At 44.7% G+C, this 14,177-nt stretch overlaps 1 protein-coding gene across 6 annotated transcripts in view; it reads left to right on the forward strand.

Moving 5' to 3' along the window:
• The window catches only part of DNM2 (dynamin 2), a 78,036-nt gene that overhangs the window by 50,278 nt on the left and 13,581 nt on the right, over positions 1-14,177 (forward strand). For 2 of the 6 annotated variants that reach the window (XM_027850897.1, XM_027850898.1), the window contains exons 4-14: positions 4-207; positions 982-1,080; positions 1,866-2,026; positions 2,862-3,004; positions 4,303-4,438; positions 4,810-4,877; positions 5,619-5,757; positions 7,922-8,008; positions 8,396-8,466; positions 10,851-10,902; positions 11,673-11,684. In XM_027850897.1, coding sequence (XP_027706698.1) covers positions 4-207; positions 982-1,080; positions 1,866-2,026; positions 2,862-3,004; positions 4,303-4,438; positions 4,810-4,877; positions 5,619-5,757; positions 7,922-8,008; positions 8,396-8,466; positions 10,851-10,902; positions 11,673-11,684 — 1,172 coding nt within the window. Of the gene's footprint in view, positions 1-3; positions 208-981; positions 1,081-1,865; positions 2,027-2,861; positions 3,005-4,302; positions 4,439-4,809; positions 4,878-5,618; positions 5,758-7,106; positions 7,246-7,921; positions 8,009-8,395; positions 8,467-10,850; positions 10,903-11,672; positions 11,685-14,177 lie in introns of all 6 variants that reach the window. The other 4 variants (XM_027850901.1, XM_027850902.1, XM_027850899.1 and 1 more) reach the window with 3 other exon arrangements.

Here is a 14,177-nt window from a genome sequence, read left to right on the forward strand (position 1 = left end):
TAGTGTTGAATTTAACCTTAATTGACCTTCCGGGCATCACCAAGGTACCTGTTGGTGATCAGCCTATGGATATTGAGTACCAGATCAGGGACATGATCCTGCAGTTCATTAGCAAAGAAAGCAGCTTGATTCTTGCAGTCACGCCAGCCAACATGGATCTAGCAAATTCAGATGCCCTGAAGATGGCCAAGGAAGTTGATCCTCAGGGTAAGTCCTGGAACCCCCAGGTACGAGCAGAAACAGCTGTGAACTTAGAAGGGAAAGGGGAAAGGAATAAGGCATAGTGCTAAGCGATTCACAAATATTCTCTTATTGGATGAAATTGGTTCCAGATCCCTGGATTTCCTGTCATTATCTGAAATAGCTAGGGAAGGATCATCGGGCCAGCCTGTGCTTCTGGAAAAAGAATTGAGATAGGAATTTTAAGCCAATTATTAATAATCGATACAAGGACCCTCTCCAGGAATAAGCCTCTACAGTAACTTGAAGCACACACTCAGGGTTTAACTGCTATTTCTATACCTGTGCCTTGGTGAATCTCTCAGCATCTGTTCTCGGTTAACTTAATGGCTGTCCAGCAGATGACTGGCTACAGCAGGTAATTAGCAGGTGAGATACTTGGTTACTTGAGGATTTCCTTGTTTCAATATGAGATTAACACCAAGGCTCAGGGAGGGAGAAGGAGATGGGATTTTGACTAATGCATAGTCATGAATAATTGCATTAAGAGCTCAGCCAGAGAAAAAAAAAGAGAGCTCAGCCAGGCAAGAGTTGACTGTGGTAACAGTGATGTATCTCCTAGAGAGTATTTTAGATTAAGGCTGTGTCAGTAGCCTTGGAATCATGACAGGTTATGTTCTGCTTGTCAGATCCTTGCTAGCTAGGGTAGGCATTCTGCAAGTTTCTCCATAGTGTCCCAGTGGAGAATCTTCCTGATTCCCTTAGATGTTCCTGTATGTGTCTACCTTATGACTTTTTCAGGCTTACGGACAATTGGTGTTATAACCAAGCTTGACCTAATGGATGAAGGCACAGATGCCAGAGATGTACTTGAGAACAAGTTGCTCCCGTTGAGAAGAGGTATAACTGTAATCCAAGTCGTTTGGGAGCCCTACTGATGAGCAGCTTTCTTAGTGTGTTTGAGAGCCCAGATGAAGAGAAAATGCCCCAGATAAGTGGAGATAACATGGTGTTGTGGAAAGAACATTGAGCTACATTCTAAGTCTCCAAGAAGGAAGTCGTGACTCATGTTTTTATTGTCTTTTATATCTTTTCCAGGTCTAGCACAGTGTTCTACATATAGAAAATAATGAGGGTTTTTGAGTGAATAAAGGAGATCTGAAATCTGGGTCCTAGATTTTCCATTGACTTGCTGGGTGGCCTTAAACAAGTCATTTCTGGGCTCCAATTTCCACATCTGTTAGATGAGATTTGATGACTTCTCAGTTCTAAAGTTACAGTCATATGGTCAAAGTTATGTGATTCAAACCCTTAAGATTATTTTTTTAATGATTCCTCTAGGAGGCAGCTAAGTGGTACAGTGAATAGAGCACCGACCGTGGAGTCAGGAGAACCTGAATTCAAATCCGGCCTCAGACACATAACACTCACTAACTGTGTGACTCTGGCTGGGCAAGTCACTTAACCCCAATTGCCTTTAAAAAAAAAAAAAAAAAAGATTCCTCCAAAAAGCTCAGAAGTTGAGTTGTATGCAGTAAGTGGGATTTAGTTAGCATCCTTCTGTGGAGGCTTCCCCCAACTTCAAGTAGCACCTTCTCAGCCTTAGAATGGAAGGTTTGAGTCTCTTCTGAATTACCGTATCAGTTAAAAAGTTCCTTAGGCTCAAGTAAGTGATCTCCTTGCAGGTTATATTGGTGTAGTAAATCGGAGCCAAAAGGACATTGATGGAAAGAAGGATATCCGTGCAGCCCTTGGGGCTGAGAGGAAGTTTTTCCTCTCTCACCCAGCATATCGACACATAGCAGACCGAATGGGCACCCCCCACTTACAGAAGACCCTGAACCAGGTATAAGATAACACTTAAAGAGTTTTGGGGTTCCCCCTTCCCCCCCCCATGAAGTGTAGGGTAGGACTTCCAGAAGGCTTGTTAGAGGGATTGTTGACTTCTCCCTTAGAGTTGAGCTTTTGTTAGTGTTAGTGTTCTGTGATCCCTTGTATTTCAGTCTGCTAGTGTTTGGAGAGTCAAGGACATTGCTGGAAACCTTGAGTTCTTCCTGTTTGTGTGTATGAGCAGGTAGGTGGGTATGCACTTGTACCTGCAAGTGGTCATGTTATGGGCTATGGAGAGGGCAACAGGTTTCAGGACTGGCACAGGCTAGAATTAGAATAGAAACAGTCCTGTTTTTCAGAGAAGACAGGAGAGGAAGGGAGCAAAGATTCAGTGGAAGTGGCATCCAGTCCAGGAAATGAAGAACAGAACATTGCTAAGTGGTGCAGGGGGACAGGGTGGAGAAGGGGATGAAAGGTTTCAGGAAGAGTTAGCGAGACGGCGTGAATTCAGAGACTTTTTGATTGCCGCGAAGTCCTAGAAGGGTTGTTAGGCCCAGGGAGTACCTGTCCCCTGAGGTGCTGCAACAGGAGCTGGCCAGGAGTTTGGGAACCCTGGGACATTGGGAATCCCAGAACCCTACTAAGTCTTATGAGTTTAAATGGTTCCTGTTACCATCCACAGTAGCACATCTCTTTGCTCTTCCTTCATTGGAATGTGCTCTGGCTCGGCTCTCTAACTAGCTTGCCTGGAACAGGAATTCAAAGCAATGTGCAGTCTTTGTTACCTTTAGAAGAGCCTCTAATCCTGTTGGTGACTGATGCTGGTCTTCCCTCTGACCCTTTCATTGTAGCAACTGACCAATCACATACGAGAGTCTCTGCCTGCACTGCGAAGCAAGCTCCAGAGCCAGCTGCTGTCCTTGGAGAAGGAGGTGGAAGAATACAAGAACTTTCGGCCTGATGATCCCACCCGGAAAACCAAAGCCCTGCTGCAGTAAGTGCATTTGCTCGCTGGCCTGTGCATGGCCTGGTGTCTCAGGGTTGAGCCCTTCTCTTTGTCTAGGGAGCTTTCTTCCCTTTTTTCCCTGACTAAAGATAACTTGGGCAGCTAGGTGACACAGTAGATAGAGTGCCAGGCCTGGAGTCAGGAACACTCATCTTCATGTTCAGATCTGGCCTCAGACACTAACTAGCTATGTCATCCTGGGCACATCACTTAACACTGTTTGTCTCAGTCTCCTCATCTGTGAAATTGAGCTGAAGAAGGAAGTGGCAAATCACTCCATTTTCTTTGCCAAGAAAACCCCAAATGGGGTCACAAAGAATCAGACACCACTGAAACCACAACAACCACAATTAACTTGCTTTCCATCTGTTTAGGTACTAGGCTAGCCTCTGGCTTCTTGAGCCTGGGGAAGGATATGGGGCACAGAGTAAAAACTCTGGCCTCCTGCCTTGGGGCATACACATATTAAGCAGCCCCTACAGGAGATTGACCAAAGTTTCTGGCCAGAGAGAGAAAGCTTTGCGGGGGGGACACTGAATTGCTTTGGGAGCTTTTCACATAGGAGGCCTCTAAATTTCAATTGGTGTAATGGCTGCCTCTCCTTTCCCAGTTTGGAGAGTTTCGGGATGGTACTGAAAGTAGCTGAGATCGTGTGATTAGCTATCATTTGGCAACTAGATTTTTGTGCCTCTAGGGAACAGTGAAATGGGAACCTTTTGGGTTAGGCCCTCAGGTTTTCCTGTATACTTGGAATTGGCTTCAAGAAGTTGATGGACTCACAACTGAATCTTTTCTAATTGTTAGTTCCAAGGAAATGCCTTTTTATCTTGATAATGCTATTACAAACAGTGGAAAACAGGTCTGGGCTTCGTAATTGATGGGAGGTGCCAGTTAAGCTTTAGTCTTTCTGGTAGGCCTGGGAGAACTGGTCTTGTGCATGTTGACTATTCCCATTGTTTGAATCATCTCCATTTTCCATTTGGTTTCTAAGCATAATTATATCACAGGGATAAGCTTTTCAGTGATATCATTCCTTGTTTCTTTTGTTTTGCTTCTGTATATTTAGATTCATATTTCCTCTAAGTTAAGATTGTTTTGAGAGCTCTGTTGAGAGTGTTGGATTAATATTAGCTTTTGTGTTTTTCTTGAAAGAAAAATTGAGTGCATCATCAATTGCTTTATTGAAAGAAAAGTTTGCCTTAATCTTAGGCCACTTATTTGCTAATCTGTGGTCAAAGAACCAATGTGAAGATACTGAAACACCTTCTTTGGACTTGCCATTTTAGGATGGTCCAGCAGTTTGGTGTGGACTTTGAAAAGAGAATTGAAGGCTCAGGAGACCAGGTGGACACATTGGAACTTTCTGGTGGTGCAAGGATTAACCGCATCTTTCACGAGAGGTTTCCATTTGAGCTTGTGAAGGTGACATATTCTATACTTCTCATCTTCTACCAAGGGATAGTTAGCCTTCCCTTCCAACGGTCTGTGGAGGACAGGCACTTACATACTAAATATTTTTTGAACTGATAAAAGCAGTGAGGCCTTCCTTCATACTCATACATTGACTCTGCTTGTTTTTGAGGGGAATCACATAATCTAGCTTGGGGGTTGAAGCAGGCATCGCATAGATGGTCCTTTAGAGCTAATAGGATTCAGATAGCCAACTACCAACTTGAGGCTTTCTTTTAAAGATATATATGATCAGGAAGATACTCAGTTGTAACTCACTTCCTTACTTTGTTGAACTACTGTGATTTTATAGATACCTACCTCTACATATTTTGTTTTTTTAGATGGAGTTTGATGAGAAAGACTTGAGACGAGAAATTAGCTATGCAATTAAAAACATCCATGGAGTCAGGCAAGTATTAGGGGTGGGGGAGGAGGGTTAACTTCCTTCTGTCAACATGTTATTGTTTCAGCCAGGCCTCTGGAATGCCTGTGCTCCTGGCCTCCAATATCTAAATTGGGAAGAGACCATGTTGGCCAGGGAATGACCATCTCAGGGACAGAGCCTAGTACCTTGATGGTGGGGTGAAAAGAGGCAGTCAGTCTGATGTGCTCTTCCCTAGTGTTTCCCAGGACAAGTCAGTTGCCTTTCAATATTTTAGACACTTGGGAGCAAAAATTTACATCTGTCTAATTTGGGGCCTATAAGTAGGACATGACATGAATTACTGCACTATTTGTAGTTGTGACCACAAATGACACCCCTACCTCCCACTCCAGTCTTGTTATGGTCATGATGTAAAATAAGGCTATATGTCAGCTTACCTGCCCTGAAAAGGGCCTTTAAAAGAATATGAGGGGATGGATTGTCTTAAGGGGTAAGAAGGGGCCCAGATCTAAGGCAAACCATCACAAGAGAGAGACATGTTGGTCACACCAAATGTTGCCAAGAAAGAGTAGACTTCTGTTGCAAAAGTGAGCATTGTTGACCCTGGGAATTCCAAATTAATGGGAGTGGGCCTGTGACTCAGATGTGTGATTATTGCTATTTCTTCAGTTAACCAAATAGTTGCCATTAATATTGTTGATTTTTTTTTTTTGTTTTTCTTTGATTATTTCCCTCACCCTTGCTCTTGTGGTTGGACGTGCATAGGACGGGGCTCTTCACCCCAGACTTGGCATTCGAGGCCATTGTGAAAAAGCAGGTGGTGAAGCTGAAAGAGCCTTGTCTGAAATGTGTCGACCTGGTTATTCAGGAGTTAATCAATACAGTTAGGCAGTGTACCAGTAAGGTATTGAGCCCTCCCTGAGGGCTGTGGAAAAGGGAGCCATGGGGGGATGGGTGGTATCAGGATTGCAGTGCCCTGCCTGCTCTGGCTGGTCATTCTCCCCAGATTGCTTTTACTTCCAAGAGGATGTTTTCTTCCTAACCAGAGGCCAGGTAAGGGACTCTGGACTATGGAATGTAAGACTGTATTGCCATAGTTTGCATCATCTTCCCACCACTCTTCAGCGAGGTCACAGTGTCTTTCTAGAGACTCTCGAGTGAGTTAAGGAAGCAGGAGTAGAATGGGAAGAATTTCCAGCAGGCCTTGGGAGTTGGCCAGCCAAGTGGGCAGCTTACTCTGGGATCCTGATGCCCACGGAGCATGTGTCTTGACTGATTTAAAATGCTGCTTTGCTACACCCTGGGAAGCAGAAGATTAAAATGTGCCCCTTCTTGAGCCTGGGACCCCCAGTCCTCCATTCATCATGGTTTTTTTCTTTTTGGGAAAAAAAAATAATAATTTTGCATGAACCCACTGCTGCAGAGCCAGTGTGCTTCCTTTGCTGCACATTGCAGGGTGCCGAGAAGCCCCAGGAGCAGCAGAATGGTGGATAACTGGGCTATCAGACCTGGCATCGCCACATTGCACCCAGGGCAGCTTTGCCAGTGGTCCCCCGTCTGCAGAGTGCCTCCTGCTGTTCTCCCCTCCAGGCAGGGGCAGTGCTCTGCAGAGGAACTTGGCACCCCTAAACAGGGGAAGTTGAAGTACATCGCCAACAGTCAGTGTGATTGGCACAGTCAGTTCCTACACTTGGCAGGAAATGCCTAGCTCCCCCACCCTGACAGCGCCTGCTTCCCAGAGTGACCTGCTTCAGCTGGGCCTTGTAAATGCTGTCCCAGGGTTGCGTGCCTATGCATGTGTGTGTGTGCGCGTATGTGTGGATAGGAGTCCTGGGGCTGTCTTTAAGAGTCAGGAGATTTTTGCTTATGCTGCAGTTCCTGATCTGTGTCATTTTTAAAAGCCTGCATTTGCTTTCCAAGCTTCTTCAGTCAAACCCAGCAGGGTTGGAAGTAGATTTCCAGAGGCTGTAACGTGTATTTGAAAATTCAGGACACCAAATGCATTGGGTGTAAGGTGACTAAAGCCATGACCTCGCACTATTGACAAGTCCAGCCAAAAGCCCCTTGAAATGGCTCTCCTTCCGAAGCAGCTTCCCAGGGCAAATGCCGAGGCTTTTACTATGCCTCTTACTAACTGGTTGCCTCTCTCCTTTTCTTCCCTCTCTCTGTCTTTTTGTTACTGTGTGTGTTTGGTCTGCAATGCCTTTTGGGGTCTCGTCTTTCTGCCTCCCTCTCGTGCTCTGCATGACGCAGGACGGGTCTCTTCACCCCCGACATGGCCTTTGAAGCCATTGTGAAAAAACAGATTGTAAAGCTCAAAGAGCCGAGTTTGAAGTGTGTTGATCTGGTGGTCTCAGAGCTGGCCACCGTCATTAAAAAGTGTGCTGAGAAGGTAATGGGCTAAATTTTTTTTCCATCTGTTAGTCTAACCTGAGCATCTGGAAAATACTGGCTCCACAGGACCTGCCTAACTTAATGCCTTGGGCTTAATTCATTTTCTTTCCAAAAATGAAACAAGTTTGGTGGTATTATTTCTGGCCTTGCCACAACTATTAACCTGTCATCTGTGAACAGTCCCCAAAAATAAATTTGGAGGTCCTGCTGAGACATGTGACATAGGTGCTGTCTTGAACCACTGCCCAGGAGACCAAAATGCCCATGAAATGGCTTTGGCCCCAGAGCTTCAGGGCATGGGGAAGGCTGTTCATCTCATTGGCCTTATTGCTGCTTAGTATATTAGTTCATGCTGTAATCCAGCCATGGGGGTGGAGGTGGGAGAGGGGACATCAGTGACATTTGACTGGTAAACACACTTCACCTGCTTTGAATGAAATCTTCTCATCTTTGATTCTCTTTTTAAAAAATTTTTTTAATCTCTTTAATTCTCTTGCCAACTCAAGCTGCCCATATTTGTCTCTTTAATAAGTGTTTGTGGTGACAAAATTGGGGATCAATGAAGTTCTTTCATGTCTTCTTGGCTCTCCCTGGCTTTCTGCTTTCTTCATGTAAATTGTTGTGGGTTTTGTGCTGTGTAGAGCCATCTGACATGCCCCTTTCCTCCCCTACAGCTTGGCTCCTATCCCAGGTTACGAGAAGAAACAGAAAGAATTGTCACCACTTACATCAGGGAGCGAGAAGGGAGAACAAAGGACCAGGTGTGTTTGAAGGGTCCCTGACAATATTCGTTCTGCAAATACTTACTGGGTACTGCTAACTTAAGGACTGGGCTACCTTAATGGCTGGACTTCATGTGATTGATTCTGTACATGAACTTCTAATTTGCAAGACCAGTATCCAACTCCAGGGTGCCCATTATCAAAACAGAGGGATGCTCTGAGAGCCTGGAGGTACCAGGCAGATGAAGCCTGCGCTGCTTGGCCATTTGCCCGAGTTGGAAAATAGTTATAGATCCCCCTCTACTGGTTGACTTGGGGAATAAGCTCAAGTGCTGTAAATGTGTGTTTGGACCTTTGGTGTGTAGACCAAATAGTAGGGCTTTTTTTTTTTTTTAATTAGTAGCAAATATACTCCTATCTTTTCAGATCCTTCTTCTGATCGACATTGAGCTGTCATACATCAACACAAATCATGAGGACTTCATTGGCTTTGCAAAGTATGTATATTCTACCTGCAGCTTCTTGGATTTGGGAGCCCTGCCACCAGATAGGGCTTCGGTCTTAGAGCTGGCCCTTCTAGAGGGTATCAAGGCTCCAGGTGATGCTGGCTCAAAGCAGTGGGTGGGGTTGAGGATAATTTCTGGAAGAAAACATGTTCTGAGTTTTAAGGTATTCTACTATCAGAGATGCTTTGAAAGGAACAAATGAGGTTTCTCTGCATATCTTGCTTTAAGTAGGATGTTTTCAAAAATCAGGCAAGTTTCTCTAATGACAGTGGATTAAAACAGTGACATAATGTTTCAGCTGAATGTAGCAATGAATGATAATACTTCAAAATAAGTCCCTTCTCTCCCCTTTACCCTAATTGAAGTGACATCAGCATTCCTTCTTAGCACAGGAAAAATTACCTTACTCGTGTGTGTGTATTTTAAGACCCAGATTGATAGTGGTGACTGTCATGTGCAAGGAATCAAAAGAAATTGAGACCAGATCTTCTTGCAGGTCACAGGGGCCTCACCAGCCCCTCCCTACTAGGTAGGCCCAAGCAGCCCATGCTTAGTTTCCTAAGAAAGTTTGGTTCCTTTTAATTTAAGAGAACATGGCCTTAAGTTGGCTGTGAAGTTGCCTTACTGCTAAGGAGCAATCAGTTTCCTCTGCACAGCCTAGTCTTTTCTCAAACATCAGAAGGAGATGGTCTCAAGAAAAGTCTTTGCAGTGGTCTGCCCAAGAGTCTTCTCAGTAGGTGGTGAGAAGAGGGCAGTGGCTTCTCTAGATCTTCCCCTGCCTTGGGCCATGACTGTGCCCTCTCATTTAGGATGAGAGTGAACTCAGTGCTCTCACTTTGGATTAGCAAAGCCTTGTGGAGGCTCCCTGAGTCTGTCTTGGTGTCCATGTTTTGGAGTTGAAAGCCCTGGGTCTCTTTCCCCTCTTGAGTGCTGCTCTTTTCCTCACATTGTTTCTGCTTTTCACACTTCATCCACAGTTCCTCCTTCTCACCATCTCTCCTGTTTTTCCTTTGATCACTTCATTCTTTCCTCTGGACTCCTTGGCCTTCTTCCCAATAACCCCAGCTGTTACTATACTGAGCAGCTTGTGACAGGGTGGGTATCTGCCTGCTATGTATGCTGTTTCAGTAGTGTGTTAGAGGGGCCCTGGGCTAGATCTGTTTTTGACAAAGATGGTGGTAAGTCCCAGAGCGGTAGGACTTGCTTAGGGAACTAGTCCAATCCTCACTCTGATTTTCAGTCTGAAGTAGTTAAAAAATGTTCCCCGGGCCCTGCTGTTGTGAAGCCTGATCATCAGTGCTCTGCTTTGGGTTTGCAGTCTCTGATCCAAGGCTTTTCCATTCATCAGACTGCCTCAGGTATTATGATGTGTCAGTACTGCCTGTTGTAGTTACATTGACATGGTCCCTGCCCTCTTAAGAATTTGCCATTTGAAACAGCCAGCCCCTACATAGAGACAAGCATTCAAACATTCCAACAGAGCCCTATGTTGAACTCTCCTGCCCTCCATCTTTGAGTCTGAAAGCAAAGTTGGTGGCTTTTCTTCCTTTACCTTGAAATAGCTATTACTCTCCTATCTTGGGTAAATGGAGCTTTTATTGGTAATAATCACTCTTGTCACCATCCTGGTCTGGCATCTGAAATTTCATGTCAAGGTGTCCCATCCTCACCTCAGAAGGGACAGCCCCAGGGCTCATGCTGCTCGGACTCTGGCCTTGGCGGCTGAAGTGATTGAGAGGAGGGCATCTGACAGATGCTTTGCCTGAGGATGAAGCTGTAGGCTGGTTTGCCCATGCTGCCAATGAGACAGAATCGGACCTGCCTGAGCTTTTTCTGAGCCCCTCAGGGAGTAAACGGCTTTGTCTAGGAGTGGAGTTAAAGCAGGCTTCCTCACCTTATGTGTGTCCTGGCACCCTTTGACAGGTCATTTGAGGAAGAAGCCTTGGAATCTCTTCTCAAAACCTTGTTTCTAAACAAATGAAATAAAATACGTAGCATTGCAAGGAAAACCAATTACATTGAAATACAGTTCTTAAAATATGTAATTTTATAATGTCATGCTGGGTTAAGAATCCCTTGGTTTGGACATTTTTACATTCATTTAGCTCAGCCACAGCCTTCAGAGTATGAAAACTGCTTTCCTATTTTTATATACAATGCATTTGTTTGTAGCCCTCTGTGGCTCGCCTTGGATGAGTAGTTACTCTCTAGAGGGAAAACCTTCATGCTAGTGTCTCCAGTTGTGATAACTTTTTTCTCTTTTCGGCCCATTTCCATTCAGCCAACGTTGATTTACCTTCTCTCTGTGCAGCTGGTCACTGGCCTCTTCCCTCACTGCCCAGCTGCATAAGCCTTGTGTTGTGCTTTGGTTTCAGTGCCCAACAGAGAAGCACTCAGCTGAACAAGAAAAGGGCCGTTCCAAACCAGGTACATGTGCATGCCTATGTTTCTTGGAGATTTGTTTCCGGGATGGGAGGAGAGTAGGGAAAGCTGCCTTACATGCCAAGGGGGAGGTGCACCTCAAACCTTCACTGTTTCACAGTGCTGCTGTCTAATTATGATTCTCCACCCCTTTGATCCTAAGTTCTACATGTGTTTTGACATTATTCAAAACGTTTTCAAGTGGCTGAATCTAAATCTGACAGTAGTCACTACAGGGCTGTCTTACCACAGCTGCTTTCTCTTTGCCTTGGAAGGCACATTCTTTGTGAGGTCTATCAACTGTCCTGAGAACAAAGAAAGCAATGCTGTACTAGTGTTCCAGCTCAGCCTTTGGGAAATGAAAGGAAAGCATTCCCTGGGGAAATTAGACTGAGAATCCTGATGGTTTTTAGGGAAAAACCCTGCCTTCACATAGTCTTTGCAGAGGTTCCATCTCTCACGGCAGAGGCCAAGGGAGTCCTATTTAGCTTGCATGACTGAAGCCCCGGATTGGAAAATGTAACCTTTGCATGAATTTTATGCTTGCTTTAGGTAATACATATGTAATTGCTTTTTTTGTTTGAAAGATTATAATGAATTAAACATTAACACTGTGAATATAATTAATAGCATGTAATTTTTTTTTTCTTTTGCTGTTTTTCTGCTCTTCCTTTTCTACCATTTGTTTGTGCTTCCTGCCCTTTCTCTATTACCTTGCTTCCCTCTTTCTGCTTTTCCTTTATTTACCCTACAACCCTAACTTTGTGATCCTAAAGGGTGAGATCCTGGTAAGTACCTACATAGTGTGTTAGTAAACTTTAGACAGATCTGGTGATGGAAACCTACTCCCAAAATATGACCCCAAAGAAACTGGGTTTTCATTGACTTGGGGCTGAGTACACTTAGTACATTGAAGGTAAGAACCTGTCCTCTCCCAGGCCAGGTACAGGTTCATCCAACGGATTTATGGAGCCCTGTGATAGTATGGGGCATGCAAAGTTGTGTTGGGCTTGGCTTTGTCCTTAAGATGCTTATAGTCTCTATGGAAGAAAGAAAGTGACTCAAGTAAGTGAGTCTGGAAATCCTATCAAGGGCTGTAAAAATGCAAGGCCATGTTTGATGCCCGCGCCTGCCTTCCTTATCCCAATAGCTTCTTGGCTTCTTTTGGGACAGTGTCTTCCAGATTCTTTAGAAAAGCCAACTCCCTGGCTGGACTCATCTTAGTTAGATGGTCATTGCCCCCAGGCAGCCTCCTAGACTCATTCTTGAAGTCCTTCCCAAAGCCTGGAAGATGAACTTTTCTTCCTACTGCCCTGCCAAGTTCCTGGCCCCTCTCTTCTTTTGTGTTCATATAAGCAGGAGAAAGTAGTGGAGACTATAACTGAAACAGAATCAAGTTTCTAAGGAGATTTCCTATCACTCATGTCTGTAGTACCATTTGTTTCATCTTGCTGTGACTCATGTACTCCTACATCTTTGATTTTCCCTGCCCCTTAGATAGGATGACAGTGTAATTCTGACCTGCTGGTCTCTTTGGCCAGGGCCCCTCAGACCTTTCTGCTAAGTGCACTCAGTTCTGAAAACCCAAGGTACCAATTTGTCTCTTAATGTTGGATGGGGTGAGCTCTGGAAACAGTGTTACGTCTTCCTAGGCTAACAAGTGTGCAGAAACAAGGGTGAGAAGTCTTCTTTGACTGAACAAGAAAATGGAAACAGCTGAAGTATAATCCTAGAAGGTAGGGCAGGGTGGGAAAAACAGCTCTCCTTAAAGGATTCTGGTTCTGGTTTGCCTGCTTTACACCACCAGTCCCTTGTCCTTTCCTGCCCTGTCTCTCCTCAAGCATCAAGAAGTCAGGCTACTGCTGAAACAACTTTTTCCCCCCTTTAAAGCACCGGTTCCAGGGACAGCTTGGTGGCACAGTGAATAGAACAACAGCCCAAGAGTCAGGAGGACTTGTGTTCAAATCTCGCCCCTGACCCTTACTAGCTGTGTGACTCTGGGCAAGTCACTTAATGCTAATTGCCTTGCAAAAATTAATAAATAAATAAAGCACTGATTCCTAGTTTCCCTTATACTACAGAGATTTTAAGTAATTTCCATTTTCCTGTCAGTTTAAATAGGCTTCCTTCCACTCCCCAAAACCCTGTTTCTCTGGGGGAGAAGAAAATACTTCTCATCTGTTTCCCAGAGTATTTTGGCTTTGTTTGAGCAAGGTCTCCATCACTGCTTGGGAGGCTTAGGATGTGGAAGTGCTGCTTTGCGGTGATGGGAAGCTGCTGAGCCCTGACAGTTGTACTAAGATTGGTATGAGCTGGGCTATTCCAGGCCAGGAAGACAAAATCAGCATTCAGGAAGAGTGTCCCAAGATTTAGGCCCCCTTCTTTGATTCCCCTGTCCCTACCAGCTGACCAGCTCTCCCCTGAAGGCATCTTTTTGCAGGTAAGGCATTGGCACATCAAAATTTTCTGGTTCTCTGCCATGTCTCATTCCCTTGATAAATATCACATTGCCATTCTGTCCCTCATGACATGGCTTTGGGGGCCCCACATTAGCCAAATGGACCAATGGCAACTCTCCTCAGTCCCCTGGCTGTACAACAGACTCTTTCAGCTTTCAGTCATTGGGTTGAGTAAGCTACAACCTTGGACCTGAATTTCCAGAGGATCCTGTCGTGCCTGTCTCCTCTGTATCTAGACCCTGGGACACTTATCCAGCTACATTCTGGTTTTGCTGCTATTCCTGTCCTGTCTCCAGCTTCCTACTTCCCTTTGTTGAGATCTAATTATCTACAGAATTTTCATATATAAATTTGGCTTTGAAATGAACTGGACTAAAGAGCTGCTTTATGCCCTCAAATGGCATATGCAACCTCAAAAAAAGTTAGTCACTCAGTTCTTGATTGGCCTTTTGCCATCTGATTGGTCAGGGCTCCTTGCTTCTCTCCAGCAGGTGCACTGTAAGAGTTAAGATCTTCTAAATGTAACAGCCTGCAGTCACCCATAGTTTGTACAGCCAAGTGATTTTTGTCTCTAACTCAGTGTTGTCTCCTACATGGGCAGCTGCCTGGACGGCTTGAAAATTCCTGGGTGGGATGGGAAGCTCTGGTCTTTAATTGGTAAAAGGGGATACATCTGGCTATGATCCTGACCAGCATCCTCAAGTTCTGTGGACTTGCTGTGTGAGCAAAAACATGGTGTTCCAGCCTGTCACCTAGATGTTTAGATTTGGGGTTGAATGACCAGGACTGCAATATTTGATTGTTTTCACCAGAGCAGAGTAT

Source organism: Vombatus ursinus, unplaced genomic scaffold (genome assembly GCF_900497805.2).
Source record: "Vombatus ursinus unplaced genomic scaffold, bare-nosed wombat genome assembly UNPS02009173.1, whole genome shotgun sequence".
Taxonomy (NCBI): Eukaryota; Metazoa; Chordata; class Mammalia; order Diprotodontia; family Vombatidae; genus Vombatus; species Vombatus ursinus.